Source organism: Periplaneta americana, chromosome 4, assembly GCF_040183065.1.
Source record: "Periplaneta americana isolate PAMFEO1 chromosome 4, P.americana_PAMFEO1_priV1, whole genome shotgun sequence".
NCBI lineage: Eukaryota > Metazoa > Arthropoda > Insecta > Blattodea > Blattidae > Periplaneta > Periplaneta americana.
Genome location: NC_091120.1, coordinates 32,699,769 through 32,721,291, shown reverse-complemented (window position 1 = coordinate 32,721,291; position 21,523 = coordinate 32,699,769). Strand labels below are relative to the sequence as shown.

Genomic DNA, 21,523 nt, shown 5'->3' with positions numbered 1-21,523 from the left:
ATATGAAACTGAAATTTAGAGTCCCCGATCAAAACAATCATTCTAAATTTACACGTGTGAAATGGATACTGCAGCGTATATAATCACATTTTGTTGCAGTTATTCTGAATCCTGCTTTCTTAAGTGCATTATGCGAGAAAATAGATACTGCCCCTTGCAAGAGATTATATCAGTTCAATTCAAGAGACCTGATTACGTCATACCTGGTTAAGAAATGGCACCGGGCCAGACCCGGATGAGCATTGCATTAGGCAGGGTCACACAAAGCACATATCAAGTGCTTGCACGTGCGCAGTGAAAAATTGCCCAAAACCGGTTTTAATATGATTTAGATTCGCAGTGAGCTAGGTCAAACAAGACAGAACACATTCAAGGTCGTGAGTTCAAATTCTTGTTCCAATCATGCATGTTCTGAAATCAATAGGCTCATATCCTTCCCTATGGGTAGGCTTATATAAGGTACAGAGGCCCTTCTGAGGGTGCCTTGCGTGTTTCTAAGTGCTGTAGATTATATTGGTAAAATTATCATCATTCGACAGCTGAGCGAAAGTAATTTCTAATTGTACACGTACCCATTTCCTGATATTATGGAGCCAGGACAATATCTTTCGTTAAATTCAATTCCTTGAATAGACTTCCAAAAACAAAAGATTGACACTCAAACTGAAACTTTACACATTGGTAAATAATGTAGTTACCAGTACAAACTATAAAAACCAAACACATTTTTTTAAATAATAGCGAAAAGTTCTGTAGTACTATTACTTGAATAACCTTCCAATTAGCCAATTATTATTATTATTATTATTATTATTATTATTATTATTATTATTATTATTATTATATTTTCGTCAGTTATTTAACGACGCTCTATCAACTACTAAGTTCTTTAGCGTCGATGAAATTTGTGATAGCGAGATGGTATTTGGCGAGATGAAGCCGAGGATTCCCCATGTGATTACCTGACATTCATCTTACAGTTGGGAGAAAACCTCAGAGAGAAAACTCAGTTAATCCGCCAATTATTTCTACTTTTGTTTGCAAATTTATCAAAGTCTGTACTACTGAGCAGATAGAAGAAGGGAAGGCCTCTGGTCCCCTTTATTGTTAAGTGATTACAGTTAATCAATAGTACATTACGATACAAGGTTGGGAAGTAGTATATTACGATACACGGTTGGAAAGTGTTTTTTACAAAATCGAGAAAAAGTTTAAAAAATGAGCAGAGCGATTTTCTCATTTTCCAAGATTTTATAATGCACTTCACAAACGTGTATTGTACAACATTTTCTGCACGATCATATTTTTAAAATTGCAAATAAAATATATTTTGCATTGAAAATTTAGAGCAATATTATTCCAAAGTCTTCGCAAAACTGTACTGCAACGGTAACCAAGTAACAATAAGAGCACTGTAATGGGTATTTTTCAGTATAGTCTTTGGCCCTATATTATGAAGAATGGTTTCCCTAGCAACAAGTTTGTGTGTGGGAATTCTAACTTTCATGGTCTAACAAAAATAACTGTAAATACAACAAAAAACACGATCGTGCAAAAACATTTTGTTACGCGTGAGTAAAACTTTGAAGTGAAGTATTAAGAAGGTAGAATTCTGTCTAGTGAGTCTTATTATGAAGTACTGATAATTCACAATTCATATAAATTAAAGATCCCGGGTGTAAAATTGTGATAACCCGCAATGTGTACATTGCACACTTTTTACTGCGAACACAGAATTGTCATATTTTTCAAGCAGCATATTCCTATCATCTGTTAACATATTCACATACAGTAATTCTTCAACCAAATGAAAGATAATGTGCTTTATAAACAGCTTACAACCAGAAAACTCTAAATCTCAACTTTTTACTCCCGAGTTCAGTTTTAAATACAGATTTTAATTAATATTATTAATTATGTTCAAATTTCAAATAACACTTGCTAGTAACTTTGATTTTATGAACGTTGGCAGCCTTTTCAAACGCAAACGATGTTGTCAACATAACAATTAGAAAGTAACTTAACATTTGTCACTACAGAAATTCGAAACAAAGTTGGCTAAAAAAAATTCAACTCGACAACTAGAAAATCGCTATAATCCAATGGCATATGTAATAACGGAGGGAAAATTGTTAGGTTTCACCCTAACGGTCTAAAGTAAGAAGACACAGTTATAACGTATATGCAGCTGTTTTATGAAAATTTGTGCGAAATGAATTTTCAGTTCAAGAGAGTATACTACAAATAGTAATACCATTTTCATAATCAAGTAAATTGGATTTTTATGAAACGTCTCAGTTTCGTGACCTTCATTTTTCATATTTATTTTTATAGCTTATGAAGTGCAAACATAAAATTAAATTTATCCTAACAACATTTAAGAACTTTTATTCACGTATTTATTTGAAGTACACACTGAAAATTGACTGACTATAGAATCTTTAGTAAAATGGAATTCAGCCGTCCAAAGTTCCCGTTAGGAAAACATCTGTACTACGGCATTGTTCATGAAATGCGAAGGTTAGGCGTGCAGACAAAAACAAGGGAAACGGATATAAAGTGTGGCAGACTCGGAGTGTAACGTGTAAAAGGAATACTGTATTAAACTTCACACTCGGATTCGTGCTCTAGTTTTGGTGGTGACTATACATTAATGCTAAGCCCTGCTGAAGACCACTTTCCCGGAAGTCTTAACGCAAGCCTGGACCCTATTAATGTAATTCCACCTCCCCTCCAGTTCCTAGTAACATTGAACAACAAATCCTCTGTGTAGTGGTTCTTAATCAGTGAAAGCAAGCGTGGATAAGCTCGTTTTGAATGCAGTAAAATTGATATCAGAGTAACTTTAAGAAAGAAATGTTACAATTCAACGTAGGATTCTTATCGTGAAACATTTTTATCAAAACATTAAGTTATCCGGACGAAAAGATAGTTTCTCAGTTGCTGTAACAGAATAGTCTCGTTTAATTGCTTGTTTTCTTTATCCATTATACTAGATTGTATGTGATATGTCGAGATTCAATCAATCGTTTATTAATGTCATGAGCAACAGTTTGTTGCAATAAAAATTTAGTTTCTTTGTTTTATGATTATGCTAAAATGTGCTATTAAAAAAAAAACAAACGAACAAAACTGAGACTATTTCGAGTTCTCGTCATTTTCTGTTTTCCAAGATAATATTATCACGTTGTATTGCGACTTCTGAAAACAAAAAGTGGTAAATTAATTCGTATTATAAATAAGAGTCGGGAAAAACTTTGATTTTCCGACCTTCAAGCTGAGAATCTGTTTTCGTGTAAGCGATATTAGACCACCCGAAACCAAAGCATTATGTATTCACTGAAAACACCCAATTTAGTATCGTTATAAAACCGGTAGACAGAACAGCAAGTCTTTAACGGCTAGTGAGATCAAGCCTTCGATAACCATTCAAATTTCAATTACATTTCCATTTAAATTTACTTTACACTGTTGCTGTTTCGATGTTACCGACGACGTGACTGAAAACAGAAAGCGCATGAATATTAATCTCTTTGATTTTTTATTAAATAGGCAATTTAGTTTATTCTGCAATTCGCTTCACTAGAGGGGACTTCGGTCCCTTATTTGCCCCGAGCAAAACTTGAACTAGCAACGCTCCCTTCTCGGCTCTTCATCATAAACATGTAATGAACTCGGAAGTCTGGATAATTGCCTCTATAAATATTTCCTTAAAGTGGAAAATTTAAAACCAGTCTTCAAAGAGGAACAGTCATTGTTTTATATTTTATTGCACAGATTTCTTCGTTGGCAAGGCAAGAGTTAAGACTCAGTTCTGGCGCTTGGCTTAGGATGTAATCGTACGTTCGAATCTGGTATCGAGCATAAATGTTTGTACGATTATGAGTATAAAGTGTTTTTGTACTAGTAATTAGGGGTTCTTTATTGTGCTAATTCCACGTTAAAAGTCCCACCATGTTTGTTTCGCGTGAAAGATTGAATTGGCGAGAACAAACCCTGACAAGGATAAAATGTTTCAGAAAGAAAGGAAAGATTAGCGGAGAGATTAACAGAGAGGTGATGGAGGTATGGATGAACTTAGAAAGGCAGAATCAATTACAGAGACTTACAAAGGTAGTCAAAAAGGATAGTCAAACAAGTAGAGATACAGGCCTACAGTAAAGGAAGAGAAATAAAAAGATGGCAAGAAAAAAGAAAGAAGTAAATCTTATAATTTTAGAATGAATATAAGTATAAATTAATTACATACAATTTAGAATTAATTTCTATGTAGTTGGGCTAAATCTAATTTTTCTCGCGACCTATGCATGATCACTAGGGAGCGGATTTTTATGTGTTAAAAATTTTAAATATATTTATTTTTTATGTGCTAAAAAGTACGAAAATATTTGCTAAAAATAAAAAAAAAACATTTTTTTAAAATATAACAAAAATACCTTACTTAGCTTGAAAAAAAAATGTTACTAGGTACTCACCAACCACACTTGAGTGCTAGTAGTTGGCCGAGAATTGCAGTGAACAACAAAGATCACCTCCAAATTCTCATTCACAAATGCATGCCGATTATCTCTGAGCAATGACTTATACTGTGAAAACGATCTTTCCACATCACAGGACGTCAGACGTGCATATTTAAAGAGAGGAATATCACTAACACATACACCGTCAATTTCACCTACAGGCACATCCTCCAATACTTGAGCAACTTTACACATTTTTTTTTATATTCATTGTTTTGCCCAAACACATTCTGGAATTTGTCCCTTAGTACTTGTACTTCTGAACCTGGTAGTGAGTCTAGTTTAATTTCCACGGCACGCACCTCCTTGTTTCAGACATGTTTTTGGATGTTTCGAGTTTTTTATGGTGTGACACAAAAAGCTTAAATTTGCTAATAGGAAAGCCAAACCGTTTTTTTAAATAACAATCTTTCTGTATATCTTGAAGGATATCGATTGACGAAGCCCGATAACAGGGAATCACAACAAGATATATTTCCTTACTTGATAGACATGAGCGAGAGGCGAGAGATTTGTTTAAATTAAATAATGTTCATACCCGATCTCTTATCTGTTGTGTTTCACAAACAAAGCATGGAATGAAATCATCTTCAGCAACAATAAACATTCCTAATTTATTATGTGTTGCAAGATCTCTCCTCCTTGTCCACGTTAATTTATCCTCTAACAATTACACTGATATACTGCCTAGCAGTTCTCAGAGCTTCAGGCGATACTATTACGAAAATGGATCATGGATACGCCACACAGCGCTTAGAAACACGAAGCAACAAGAATTCTTAAAAAAGATAACGTACTTCTGAGTGATATAATTGATTTAGTTTTAAAATATTTCAAAGTTCTTGTCAAAAAATTATTTAAGTAAAAAACACTCCAAAATTTATGTGTTTATAATAGACTACCTGAAAATATGTATTTACATTTTTTTTTTGTGAAAATATGTGTTTTTATGTGAAATAAAATTCGGGTTTTAAACTTGAAACTTCATGTTCAGAATTTTTAACTTTGTTAATTGTGTTTTATCACACGCAAAAAAAATATTTAATTATATAGGACTCTGCTCCTTGATGATCACGTACAAATCAGAACTGGGTTACGTATAACTCACGCTCTACTGTACTAATTTTTGGCTTTGTGAATACATTTTTACTATTAAATTAATACTTTCAAGTCTAACCCCAAAGAATTGCAACTCGTGTTTTAGCATTTTGGATAAGATTTCTTTGCTGATATAAATGCTCCAGGGATTTGACGTTTTCTTGGCGCAGTGCAGCTGAATATTCATGAATGAATACTACTGTAGTTACAGAATTAATATTTCACGACTAGTGTAAACTGCAACGTGTAAAGTGATCTCACGACCTGTTGGCGTTGCGTCACTAAACACCGATTTGACACCGTTCAGTGTTGCCACGATGTTCGCGACATTGGCCCATTCACAATGAAAATTAAACATAACCCTAACATAAACACAGAAGTTTGCGGCCAGGCTACCAAATGAGATCATTCACAATGATTCACATTAACACTGACATTAACATTACCGTAAGACGTTAACATGGAAGTTTGCAAACTCCAAACTTTCATGCTTATGCTTACGTGATTTGGAAACAGAACACAATCGTGGAGCGCTGAAGTATGCGACAGGATATGAGGAAATGGCGTCGTTGTTATGTTTCCATGGTTACCAAGTATGTTTGCTGTTATGTTTATGTTCCCATCGTGAATGATGGTATGACTTCTTGATTTTACCGTAACGTTTACATTCTTAAGTTAACGCTTACGTTATGTTTAATTTTCATTGTGAATTTCTCAGTATCTACAGTATGTTTACAGCCAAGGTCTTCTGCATACATTTTATGTCTCTAATCTGTCATAAATTGCTATAGATTAATTTATGACCGCTATGAAGATAATCGTCTATGGAAAAGAATATCCAGAAAATATATTAAATGAGGAACATTAACAGATAATGAGTAATAAAAATTCTTCCTTATCATTAATAAATTGTGATGTGTTACGCTTAATGTACCTTCTCGTACATTATCTCTCCATCACTGATTTCGTTCCTTCGTGACGAAACCCAGGAAAAGTCCGTGCGATTGCAAAACATAACCACGTGGTCACTCGCTGGTGCACGAAGGTCACTTCGTGGTGACGCTGATTAATAGCGATGATGTCATGTTAAGTGCCAATTATTTGCATACTTGAGAAACCGCCTTCTGGATTTTTCTAATTTATTGCGTGACAATATAACGCTGGGTATCTGACCGATAAAGGAATATATACCTTGACAAAATAATGCACCGCATTCTTATATTTCCGCCATGATGGAACTACGGTAGAAAGAAATGAAGAATTAAGGTTGGTTTACAATAAACCGGGAACGGAAACGACAACGAGAACGAGAACGGAAATATTGTTAAAATAAATGTATTTAAATGTGAGCATATGTTCACATTTAAATACATTTATTTTAACATTATTTCCGTTCTCGTTCTCGTTTCCGTCCCCGGTTTATTGTGGACCAGCCTTTAGGTATAAATTTTATGATTCTACGAATCTTGGCATCGCTTCTTTGAGACGCTTAATACGACCACATTGAGACCATGCGTTTTGGTCCAATAAAGCTGCGTATTAGGACCAAGCTTACACGGAAAAAAAAAAAAATATATATATATATATATATGTTTCTATTTCCGGTTAAAAGGACCAGCCGCAGTATTGGACCAAAACGCATGGTCCCAACGTGGCCCTATTAAGCGGAATCCACTGTATTTCCATTTCGTACAATGTTCTGATCACGAGACATAAATATTTACTTTGTTTTTTCGGGATTTACTTCCGAACCTATCCCATTACTTGCTTCAAGTGAAATTTCCATAGTTTGTGGATTTTCTCCACATATTGTTTAACATCTTCATGTATTTTATTTTGTTAATAATTGTAACATAAAATATAGCTAATATAAATAGATAAAATTTTAGCTCACCCCTGAAAGAGTAGAACTAGTGCTCAGAGACTGATTCCTGAATTTAAATTAAGAAGTATAGACTATAATAGACCTACAATTTGTTTTATGCCTACTACACAATAAGAATATATAAATTTAAAAATTACAATTTTTCATTATTTATAAAATCCATACATAACTTTAATTTAATACTAGAACTATTAGAATTGACAAGATTAGGATATTTAAATATAAATTTTATCCATTTTGAATCTTGCGTACACTACTTTTAACACTTGAATATAATTAATTGATTAACTAGTGGACTTACTCGTGTTAATTATGTAAGATTTGTGCGGCTTACAGCTGTTTCAGTGCTTCACGCACCATCCTCAGAGCCTACTAGATCATGGCGTCATCTCGAACTTCTCTGCCTTTTATGTGGGTGCGTTTGATTGTTGAAAGGTGTTGAAGAGTGGAGTCAAATAGTGTGTGTGTGTACTGAAATTCATCTGTGTGTTGAGAATTTGATCGGGGTGTGTTTTAGTGTGTTTATATATTTCGTATTGTTCTAGACACTTCACAACAATACTAGAACAACATAATGGAACAATACGAAATATACAAACACACTAAAACACACCCCGATCAAATTATCAACACACAGTTCAATTTCTGTACACACACACTATTTGACTCCACTCTTCAACACCTTTCAGCAATCAAACACACCCACATAACAAGCAGAGAAGTTCGAGATGACGCCGTGATCTAGTAGGCTCTGAGGATGGTGCGTGAAGCACTGAAACAGTTGTAAGCCGCACAAATCTTACATAATTAACACGAGTAAGTCCACTAGTTAATCAATTAATTATACATTTTATGTATATTCTTGGGCCTAAATTACTACTATGATTACATAGTGTAGCAATGTTGTATTTTGGTTCAAACAATCTTAATTGATACTTGTTGTTTCATAACTATGAGAATACAATTCAAAGTTATTTCGATTTTTATGTATGAATTTTATTAATACAATGTAATAAACTTGTCGTATTTTAAGAACATTAAAGTCTAAAACAATTTTTGAGATGGAAAATCAATTGGTTTATGAAGACATATTTTAATTATTTTCTTCTGTATAAATGAAGTGGATTAAAATTGGTTTTAATTAAGCTACCCCATCCTATAATCCCATACATAATTACCGATTGAAATAATGTTAAGTATATTGTGAGTAATAAACTTATTGACAAGTAATTCCTCAATAAAACAAAATAATATATTATTTTACGTAATTTATTGTAAAGGTAATTAATGTGTTGGTTCCATTTTAAACGATTGTCGAAAATTATGCGTAAATATTTAACTTCAGAGGACTCCTTAATAATTATGCTTTTATATTTGATTAAGAATTTATGTAATTCAGTTGTGAAGTTTATACCCACTTCCATACAAAATTCTAGTTACTTGAGACGCCAGTTCGAGTAATTGAAAACGCCACAAACAAGTAAATCAGCATCAGAGATAGCATGGTATCATTTCAACATTTACTTTTGCATGCATGGCCTTCAAATGATTCCCGTAAGCTTTCTGTCGCGTTCTGAGGAAAAGGCCATTTATCCTTTTATTGCTACCAGCGTATCGCATACGTTGCCGATACAGCCTTTATTTGCTAGTGACAAAAATGTTGTATCTTATCACGATCTTCCCGTTAGTTACATAACAATTTGCAGTGAAAACACGGCCGCAGCGGCGGCTTCTTCACCTTGTACACTCGACGTGTTATCAACACAGTCTCTTCTGCAAGTGACAAAGCGCTTATCTCAATTTTAGTTTCACAGTAATTCGAAAGAGACAATACGGCTACTGTTTCGCCTTGTGTACTTCATGATAACAGCAAAAACGAACTGTAGCTGTCCTACTAATAAAAAGTTACTCTACTGTGTTAATGTCTGTACTTATGCAACTGTTCTGGGAAGTCATCTGTCAGACTGTTGCTTACAGGTCTGTGTTGGTATATAGTTTTGGCTGCGCTTTCTCATTATCTCTGCAGAGACGACGCGGAAGTTACATAATAGCGACGGCTGGCTGGAAGTGCCCAAACAAGGCCGGCAGAGGGGTGCAAATACTGCAATCCGATACACTGCATAAACATCATCACTCACACAGGGCAACTCGATATCCTGTTGCAAGGACGCTCAGAGACATGACTGATGTGTTCTTGGAGGCTCGTGTTTCTGCAAATATCCTAGATATTTTTCGTTTTATTTTTTCATTGCCTGTGGGAGAGTCAAAAAACAAAGTTGAATTGTGTTTTTCTCTTAAATTCATATGACGTAAAGCTAGAACGCCGCAGGTTTTCCTTTTGTGTGGTTTGTTGTTCGTTTCCGGAAATATTTTGCTGTTTTCAGGAATCGATCCATCGATTATCTAGCTGAACTATTAGTTATGTCGAGTGCACAAACATAGCTCTGAGACTGTTCAGTAAATATTAATTCACAAAAATGTATTAGAGGATATTAGAGATATTGTTCGTTATCTTAATGCAGCTCAGGTCGTAATATGAAATTAATCACCACAATCATATCACGAACTAAACCTCAGTACGCCTGATTCAGCATCATCCAATAGCATTCTCAAAGATTATCATTCCGGCTTTAATCTTTCCGTTTGTATTTTGTTATTATTACAGGCAAACTCATTTCGTTTCTTCTCACAACATGTTGAATCCATAGAATTTAAATGATATAAGAATATGTTTTAATGAAGTACATATTTAAAAGTAGTTACTATTTAAAATTATACAAATATATATTATATTGAAATACTCCGACATTTTAAATAAATAATTAAATTAATTTATATCGATATTCTATTTAATAGTTCAAAGTTGTAACAAAAGTAAGTAAATCACTAATAATATCGTTAAAGAAATTGATTTGTATAAAATAAAAAAATATATAGAAAAATCTCTGAGCTTTACGAAAGACATGTTCGTATCTCATCACGATGAAGTGACAAACCTAATGAATAAAATTACGTAATGGATTTAAAGTTGATTAGCCAAGATCTTATTACATTAGCATGTACTATACACTCACAAAACCAATGCATTGCACTTAGGATGGTGGCATGTACTGCCTTTATGCCTTTTATCCATAGAGTTGCTTCGTAACAGCTCACTAATGCATAGGTAGACCTATATGTATGTGAAGACAGATTCTGGATCAGCTTCTCTTCATTTCTGCACTCCATGCAATTAACAATTCATTGCTTGTTGTTTCTCTTCTTATCGGTTGATCTCTCATTGCTTCAGTTGCGTGTAAAATAGTTGACGTTAAGTCGATAATTTCTCAGGCGAGTTGTTTTGTTAAGACGTCGGTCGTGCAAGGCGTATTGACATTAAAGTTAAAACAGTGTTACATGAAGATACATTATTCATGATTAGTAATTTTCTCACGTGCTTCAATTTGCCAAGGTTACTTTGAGAAAGTACCAAGACTGATTTTTAAACTTGAAGTACGGTACCGTGTATCTCTCAAAAAATGGTTTTGATAAATATACACGTTCTACTACTGGATAGTTATCTGTTCCACTATTATATATGGAATGCTGGATTACAACATGTATCTTGAATCGAAGGACCTATTTGGTTATGTTGCCACACCAGAATGACTTGACTAATTTACATCAATAAATATTTCAGTCGCGGTGGTTTACGGTTACGCAATTTCACTTGCAAATGTAAGTTAGGAAACAATGTTGATAGAAGCTTAAATAGGGCTCCAGCCAAATGCTAATTCAGAGATACAAATAAACATTTGAATATGTTAGTATAATTTTAATACTTCAGAATTGCATAAAGTGTAATTAAATGAGCTATAGAACCTTAGCCAAATGTTAATTAACTACTTCCCTTATTATCCCGAGTTAACTCGGGTTGCTAACATGTGTCAAAATTTATTAACCCGAATTAACTCGTTTGAGTCCCATTGTCCATTTCATAGTGATTTTTTAACTATGTAAGAAAATTAGTGATGTACAGTGATTCTGCAATATTAAATGTGACCTCTTTACGAAAATAAAAAAATATGACACTTTTTTTCACAAAACTGGTAAAATATACTGTATAGTAAGGGAAGAAGTTAAGTCGAAGATATTGATAAACACCGGGTGGTAGTTTTAGTTATATTAATAATGCATAACTATGTAATGCTATAGAAATATTATCACATGGCGTTAGTCAAGCTTGGTTCGTTCCCATAGTAACCGGCAAACATATGTTATTATTACTGCAGTGAAACAAATGCATCGCATCGGTCTGTGATAGGTGCTTACCTGGTGGTGCTCTTTGTGAAGAAGTTGGATTCCCTGTTCATGAGTTCTGAGCGGAAACGTGCCATCTCTTCCTCCATCTTCCTCATCTCAGCATCGAACCGCTCTCGGATGTTGCTGAACTCTGTGTCGATGACGCTGAAGTCTCCCAGCTTGATGGGGATGTTGCGTTTTATTCCACTCTCGGCCATTTCGAATACTTTACTTGTCGAACAAGTTAACCCACTCCGCGAATACTCAACGTAGGTGTAGACACTTCACTAGTCTTCTGTGTTTACCTTTTTCGAGCACGCGCTTTAATTCGCAGTGCGATATATGGAGACCTGTCTACCGGGCGCTGCCTCGAAGCTCTATGACCAACTGCGCTGGCTGCAGTAGAGTATTTAAGTGTATGCGGGGGACTGCCTTGTAGCCGACTGACTGCTGCTGATGCCAGACCCTCTCTGTGAAGTCACACTCCGGCGACGACAGTGGTCGTGGAGTACGTAAAAATGAAGCTCTCTCCCGTCTGCCCCCCGCACGACCAGCCGGTGCAAGCAACAATCCTACTTGCTGGAGAGAGACAGACACATATTGTGACGTGGCGCACCGAGTAATCGATAATACCGCGCCAACTCCACAAATGGAAGAGTGGAAAAAACTCCTAGAAACAGGTTGAAAGCGTGGCGCTGTTGTTTTTGGTATAGCAATTCAAACAGCACACCCACGCCGTCTCCTCCCACTTGTAGATTTTATCTTGTGGCAAAATTTTAGGTCATTTCCATCTCCTCGCCTTCCATTCATCTTGTTACCATCTTCGTTCTCTACGTGGGCATGTGGATGTGGTGACGAATTGTGACGTATTGCTGACGTCACACATTTTTGTTCCATTGCTCCGTTTATTTTATCTTCTTTCCATCGAATCCTGACCTTTCCTGTGAAATCTGTGGGCTAACTTTATAATCACGAGTTCAAAATACGCTACGCAGTATTCTTGACTAATCCATTCCGAGCTTTGAAGCACGCCAGATCTAACTTTGAGGTTATAACTAGTTTCATAAAACTTTTAGCACGCCAATTCGGTGCTTATCACAATCCGAGCTGCATGCCATAGCATTTCAATAAGCGTTCTTCAGTTCAGAGTGACTGAAAGAAGCATGGCCGGAATGTTGTAAGAAATACATCCTTTGGAGGAAACAACTGCTTTGTTCCGGATTTGTAAAAGTGGTGCATTACAGGCGGTTGTTCCAGTGAGAGATATCGCCTGCTGCTGTTGTCGCACCTCTTATTGATTTCTTAGAATTCCATTCATTCTTTAAGGCATAAAAATGCTTCAGAGTGAGGAGATGTTTAGATTTTTGTACGACCAAAATCCATATGAAATTACGTTCTGTGACTATAGGTCTATTTCCTATTAATATTGTGTACACTAGTGTATGCATATAGCATCCGTAAATGTTTTTTACACCAACTTGTACTAGAAATGACTGCTTTGTTTATTATAAGGGTCGGATAATTAATTAAGTACATAATTATGTTTAGTTTAATAGTGAAACGTATGCCCATTTAAAATTAGTTGCAAATTTTGTAATTTTGAGTAGCCTACTTCGGATAATTCTTGAAGCATACATTTGTACTTAACCCTTAAATTGGCAAAACTTCATTTCTCACACTAGTTTATTAAACCGTGTCGGACTGTAAAGAAAACAACTATCGCAGTGTTCATATTTTATATGTTGTACAATATTATAATATTGTGAAATTTTAATTTTCCTACAAATTTTTTTTCTATTCTATTAAAATTATTATAGCATAGCCTATTAACCTGTTGTATCCTATAGGATACTTTGCGAATTTAAGAGTTAAACACATACTTTAGCATGCTTACTTATAAATACATATTTTCTTTATTTTTTTTTAAAGAAAACGTCAGTATTCGTGAATGCTCACCCATATTATACAGACTTTATTTTCTTGTTGTTTAGTCAGCTGTCCGAAGACAGGTCTGAACCTCACACGTGATACCAAGAAGGCACTACTTATGAGGCAACTAGGCCAGGAGATAATATAAAAGAAATTTTAACAAAATTTTCTAGTACTTTTTTGTAATATAATTTATCATGTTTTATGCAAGCTTAAGTGTGGAAAACAGTGGAAATATTTTCACTAATATTAATTGTTATAGTCCCGACGCTGTTATTTCCGGCGTGACTCCTCCTCTTTGCTTACGTCTTAGAAAGTGAAGGCTCTATAAAGCCTAGGTAGGTAGCATCATTCGCCATTTTTGTTCTTACGATGCCGAGCTACCATACGAGGAATCTATTTGCAACACCGTTAAGCATTATCATGTCGTAACTCCTATGATAATAAATCAAACGCAATGTAATTCAGCAAATAATTGAGCGGCAAATAACGTCTTCGTGTGCTTTCTGCGAGCGCCAACTAAAGAGCTAAAATGGCGGGCGATTATATTAAGTATTTATCGAGCCTTAAGAAATGAATCAGCGAATCACAAGACGCACACGTTTGAATGTAACCGACCTGCAACGCGATTGGCTGCCGGAAATTAGAGCGACGGGACTATAATAATGAACATTACGATGAAGTGAAGAGAAACGATTAGAAACATTTGAAAGGTGGATATGGAGAAGAATGGAGCGTGTGAAGTGGACAGACAGAACAAGAAATGAAGCTGTGCTAGAAAGAATAGATTAAGAAATAATAATGCTGAAACTGGTCATGAAGAGAAAAAGGAATTGACTGGGTCACTGGCTGAAGAAGAAACTGCCTACAGAAGGATGCATTGGAAGGAATGGTGAACGGGAGAAAAGTTAGAGGCGGAAGAAGATATCGGATAAAAAAATATACAACATTAGGATACATGGATCGTATGCGGAGACTAAGAGGAAGGCGGAAAATAACAATGCTGAGTTTGCAGTGAAAGACATGCCTTGGATAGGAAACTATGAATGAATGAATTAATTAATTGTTAATGTTACTTTTAATTGACGTTAACGTTTCTTAAATTTAAGCATGAATTTTGTAAATTTTAAGTACGGTACATGTTTAGTCAATTTTTAAGCACATAACATAACTCGAGGAAATTTTAGAAGTACATATTTTAAGCACATATTTTCCATGTTTAAGAACACAAAAAGTGCATAGCTACTTATGGAATTTTAAACACATAATTATCCGACCTTTACCTATTATCACTTCTTATTTCATATCTCTCTTTCCTAACTATCTACATATTAAAGTGATGGAATACCCCTACTTTCTTGATCTGAAGCAACAAACGACTAGTATTTGCACGTAAGGAAGGAATGAGGTGAAATTTCTTCACTTTGATGAAAGATTTCGATTTTATTATTATTATTATTATTATTATTATTATTATTATTATTATTATTATTATTATTATTTGCTTTAATATTAATCCCTGAAGTAATATGTATACGAAGTTTCTGTCACTTATGCTCCTACAGTCAGCTGTTTTAATAGTCAGTATTAAATATTTGCTCAATTTAAATGGCTTAGCTGTCAAAATTTTAACACTATTTTCTCGGCTTTAATTTTTTGGTTAGTTTTCGGTTTTAAACATCTATCTTCTCCCATAAATGAGGAGTAAACTTTCAAAACTCATGTCCATTTTCAGAAAGTACACTTCAGATGCTAAAATCGTAGATCTCTGCAATGAACAAAATATTTTCTGTGGTGAAATATTAAAGTTAATTTTTTTGCTGGATTCTTATAAAATAATCGTTTATTACAGAGACACATCTTTGTAATATTTTCTGAAAATGGACATATCAGGTTTTGAACGTTTGCTTTTTAAATATTGTCCGAGAACAATCATTATCTGTTTATGACAATTAAATTGTATTTTTTATAGCAGGGCATGGAAGAAATACTGTATATAATTATTACTTACTTACTTACAAATGGCTTTTAAGGAACCCGAAGGTTCATACCGCCCTCACATAAGCCCGTCATCGGTCCCTATCCTGTGCAAGATTAATCCAGTCTCTATCATCATACCCCACCTCCCTCAAATCCATTTTAATATTATCTTCCCATCTACGTCTCGGCCTCCCTAAAGGTCTTTTTCCCTCCGGTCTCCCAACTAACACTCTATATGCATTTCTGGATTCGCCCATACGTGCTACATGCCCTGCCCATCTCAAACGTCTGGATTTTAAGTTCCTAATTATGTCAGGTGAAGAATACAATGCGTGCAGTTCTGTGTTGTGTAACTTTCTCCATTCTCCTGTAACTTCATCCCTCTTAGCCCCAAATATTTTCCTAAGCACCTTATTCTCAAACACCCTTAACCTATGTTCCTCTCTCAGAGTGAGAGTCCAAGTTTCACAACCATACAGAAGATCCGGTAATATAACTGTTTTATAAATTCTAACTTTCAGGTACCGGTATATAATTATTATAATGTAAAAAATTGCAGAACATTTGACACTTCTTTATTTTTCAAACATAAGTCTATTTTTTAATATGCTTGCTAATAAAATACAAATATCTCTCTCTTTGGGTATTATTTGAACCATTGGGAAAGTATGACAAAAAATTCAGTGCAAAAATTTCAATTTCCGGATAGAAAATAGATTTTTCGGAAATCATTTTGTTTTAAGGGGAAAAAATCATCATTTGTACAGTTTGAGATTGATTGCTTTAAAAATTGGCGTTTATCTATAACATGCTAAGATACACTAGTGTTCCAAATTTAAAGTTTCTATCTTTATTGATTTAGAAAATTCAAATTTCACCTCGGTCTCCCTTTAATATAGGTACCACTAATTACACATGAAAGATACTCAATAACTGCTTTGAGCCTATATAGCTGTTTTTGTTGGGCATTCATCTTTGAAGTAGTCGTTGAAAATATTTTTGTTCTTATTTGAAAGACGTTTAATAAACATACAAATACAAGACACATTTAGTCCACCACTGTGGAGTAATGGTTAGCATGCCTGACCGTGAAACGAGTGGGCTCGGATTCAAATCCTAGCTGGGACAAGTTATCTGGTTGAAGTTTTTTCCTGGGTTTTCCCTCAACCCATTAAGGGCAAATGCTGGATAACTTTCGGCGATGAACCCTGGACTCATTTCGCCGGCATTATTACCCTTCATATCATTCAGACGCTAGATAAAGCGTCGTAAAATAATCCACTAAAAATACACATTTAATTGCTTTATATATTGTACAGGCGGTACCATTTATAACTACATATTCAACCAGCCTGGGCTCGATTTCTGGCAGGGGAATACAAATTCTCCCCTTTGACCTGGACTGCGAATGTCCCTTTTCTCGTATTTGTTCTTTATTATTTTAAACGATATTCTTTCATCATGCTGACAATATGACTAAGAATTTTCGCTACTTGTATCTACTCTCGACTGGTCCATAATCTTGGGCAGAGTGAGAATGGAATGGAAAATAACCCAGTACTTTATATTATTATTACTTACTGGCTTTTAAGGAACCCGGAGGTTCATTGCCGCCCTCACATAAGCCCGCCATTGGTCCCTATCCTGAGCAAGATTAATCCAGTCTCATCATATCCCACCTCCCTCAAATCCATTTTAACATTATCTTCCCATCTACGTCTCGGCCTCCCCAAAGGTCTTTTCCCCTCTGGCCTCCCAACTAACACTCTATATGCATTTCTGGATTCCCCCATACGTGCTACATGCCCTGCCCATCTCAAACGTCTGGATTTAATGTTCCTAATTATGTCAGGTGAAGGATATAATGCGTGCAGCTCTGCGTCGTGTAACTTTCTCCATTCTCCTGTAACTTCATCCCTTTTCCTCCCAAATATTTTCCTAAGAACCTTATTCTCAAAAACCCTCAATCTCTGTTCCTCTCTCAAAGTGAGAGTCCAAGTTTCACAACCATACAGAACAACCGGTAATATAACTGTCTTGTAAATTATAACTTTCAGATTTTTTGACAGCAGACTAGATGACAAAAGCTTCTCAACCGAATAATAACACGCATTTCCCATATTTATTCTGCGTTTAATTTCCTCCCGAGTGTCATGTATATTTGTTATTGTTGCTCCAAGATATTTGAATTTTTCCACCTCTTCGAAGGATAAATCTCCAACTTTTATAGTTCCATTTCGTACAATATTCTGATCACGAGACATAATCATATACTTAGTCTTTTCGGGATTTACTTCAAACCCTATCTCTTTACTTGCTTCAAGTAGAATTTCCGCGTTTTCCCTAATCGTTAGAAGATTTTCTCCTAACATATTCACGTCATCCGCATAGACAAGAAGCTGATGTAACCTGTTCAATTCCAAACCCTCTCTGTTATCCTGAACTTTCCTAATGGCATATTCTAGAGCGAAGTTAAAAAGTAAAGGTGATAGTGCATCTCCCTGCTTTAACCCGCAGTGAATTGGAAAAGCAGCAAATAGAAACTGACCTATACGGACTCTGCTGTAAGTTTCACTAAGACACATTTTAATTAATCGAACTAGTTTCTTGGGAATATCAAATTCAATAAGAATATTATATAAAACTTCTCTCTTAACCGAGTCATACGCCTTTATATTATTATTATTATTATTATTATTATTATTATTATTATTATTATTATTATCCAGTATTGAGCTCTTTTTCTCTACCATTCGCACTCTCTCTCTCTCTCTTATTGAAATTTTAAAGAAACATGAACATTAAAATAATAACAATATTTATTCCCAGGGTTTCATGTAAATTGTCTCTATGTAGGCCTATTTATATAACGCTTCCCCGAATTTTACAGAGGCTCTGGAGACTTTCATGTCACGTGCGTCGGGCGTGTAGTCTAAACACGTCATCGCAGGCGTATCGTTTACACACCGTGCCGGCAGACGACTGCAAATCGTTATGACAAGCCAGCCGTTCACTTAATAAGTTTTACTTCTAAGGCCACCGCATATAAATGCTTATAGTAGTGCAGGATCCGCTATGTCTATAAATAACTTTTCAAATTAAAAGCTGACAGGAAAATGTTAAAGTAATTCGTAATCTTTATAAAGCGCCGACTAAAATAAATGGCTTTACTTTCTACGCCGTACTAACATTTCGTGTTCGTGAAAGTAGAATTGATATTACTAGACAAGCAAGTTCTCTAAGAAGTTCAGAGAGAATTAAATAGAAATTGCTGAAGGTTCTCACCTGATTAACTAGTGCCAACTTGTAACATGAGAAAGAAGATACCAAAATGATCCCAGGATTAGTGCCAACTTGTAACATGACAAAAGATACGTACGTACCATAATAATCACAGTTTTGTGCTGAAGTTTATAAGCAGTTAAGGGGAGTCTGTACTGCCTATCACAGCAATGTAAATTTCATCTAATTTAGGTTCACTTTTCTCAGGACTTACATAAGATACACATTTGAAATTTTTAGGGGATATTCAAGTATTATTGTATGTAACAGGCTAAAATTACGGTCTTTATCTTTTATTACTCTGCTTTACATTGCTGGGATGGCAGTACAGATTCCCCTTAAGCCTATTTTAACTTAATCTCTCGTAACTAAATAGCTGCAGTTATAGAATATATTCATCATGGACGTAGGAAGAAACAGAAAATGGAATAAAAATAAATTCGTCATGAAGGTAGAAAGAGACACAAAATGAAATAGAAATAAATTCATCATGGAGGTACAAAGAGACACAAAATGGAATAAAAATAAATTCATCATGGAGGCAGGGTTGCCAGATTTAATTTACCTAAAGTCGCCAAATATTGGTGCTGTTGTAGCCCAATGTCACCAATTTTCTACTTTAAAAATTATATCATATTTATGTAATAAATTCTATAAATTTATTATTTATGACTTACGCTTTGCATTGCTTTTTATACCGATCTTCTGACATTTCCTCCACTTCTCCAATTTTGCACAACACAATCACTGTTAACCTCCCCCTCCCCTACAAATTAAACCAATCTCATTATTAACACCTTTCAATGAATGAAATATTTAGGGAGTTGGAGTAGGAACTACGGTTAGATTGTTAATTTTTATGTTGTTAGAAAATTCTCTGCAATGCTTCGTCTATAAGTTCCAGTATTTATCAGTTAATTGGTCCTCAAATTAAGAAAAAATAGCGCTGTAAAACTACTGCCTGGGGAGAGGAAGAAAGAACGGTACGTTTCTTTAAACCAATGTCAAAGATCGGTGACAACAAGTTCCGACGCTCAACTATAATATACAGTATATTTATTTATACAATAAAGCTTTCTTCGATAAAAAAAACATGTTCCGGCGTGTCAACAATGATAAGTCTAATATTTCATGTCAGTCATTGGATTGTATTAAAGATGTATCAGCAATGGACTACTCAAAATAAAATAAAATAAAGTCAGTGAGCGATTAAGTGCTTTTTCCTCTGTCGCCCAAATTTCGCAAAATTCCGGGCAAAAATCGCCCAAATGGCGTTAGTCGCAATTCTTTAAAAGTACGTCGCAAAATCTCTGTTTATGTAGCCCAAACGGCGAAATATCGCCCAATCTGGCAACCCTGCATGGAGGTAGGAAGAGACAAAATGGAACAAAAATAAATTCATTATGGAGGTAGGAAGAAGCACAAATGTGACAAAAATAAGTTCATCATGAAGGTAGGAAGAAGCACAAAAAACCCTAACCTAGACGATGTCTTTTAAATATCCCAATAATGTAAATCTAAAGGAGTTAGATCTGGGAGTCTATGCTATGTGTCTACCTAGTCCAATACACCGTCCAGGAATGCTGTTTTCCAAGTAATCCCAGAGACATGAAAGGTCGGTGAAAATCACCTTCTGCAAAAATTCACCATCATTATTGATTCTCGTCAGCATGCCGATGGTGAACTGTTATAGTGCAGTATTATTTGGTTTAAACTTCTGCAACAACTGGATTTTGTATGCACGAAAATCTAACCGCTTATTGAGCATCATGGATGCTAAGCCTAGACTTAGAAATCCCTAGTTCCCTGCTGGCATGGCGAACAGACTTCGTCGGACTGCGCTGGAACGTTTCGCGAATTGTTGCGATTTCTTGCTGAGGCACTTTCTTACCATGTGCTCGTTTCTCTAAAGGAGAGCCGGTTTCACGCAGCTGTCCATGCCACGCTGTTAATGTATGTCTCTCTGGTGGTTGTCGTTATTTTTGTCGAAGTCTCCTCTGCACTGTCACAGGAAAAGTGAATTCGGCAAGCCAGTAGCAACACTCAGCTTTTTGTTGCAGCGTAAACGCCATGTTCACTTTTGAGTTGTGCACAAACAAGACCGCTATCTAATCAAAGTTTGCAGTGATTCCAACATCGAATCTAGAGAAGTTCATTTGTCATTCGCTGCAAACATCGTTTTAACACATACAGGGACATCATTTTATTTTTATTAACATTTCTAATATTAACCTGGCTATACCTTTGGATCAACGATTAAGAACCGAAACACCGTTTGCTACCTCCTTCCACTACTGGAGTTCGATGATACTGGCGTAATATAGAAACAAATCAATTTACTAGGTATAGGAGGGAAGAAAAGTAGTTCATCCATTTACGTAAACTAGGAAATATCGCGATTTTGAGTTTGATAATTTTCATTAGGTTTTTCTTTAATCAAAATACAGTACAGTATTAACAATAAGTGGTTTTACTCACGAACTGAGCTGTCCATGTGGACGTACTCACTATGCAGTGTATATTATACTGTATACAACACATTAGCGTA

At 35.2% G+C, this 21,523-nt stretch overlaps 1 protein-coding gene across 3 annotated transcripts in view; it reads right to left on the bottom strand.

Moving 5' to 3' along the window:
• LOC138697673 (protein lethal(2)essential for life) overlaps window positions 1-12,458 on the bottom strand; it is a 130,228-nt gene extending 117,770 nt beyond the window's left edge. For all 3 annotated transcript variants that reach the window (XM_069823123.1, XM_069823124.1, XM_069823125.1), the window contains exon 1: window positions 11,815-12,458. In XM_069823123.1, coding sequence (XP_069679224.1) covers window positions 11,815-12,002 — 188 coding nt within the window. In that variant the 5' untranslated portion in view covers window positions 12,003-12,458. The remainder of the gene's footprint in view (window positions 1-11,814) is intronic.
• Window positions 12,459-21,523: the final 9,065 nt, after the last annotated feature.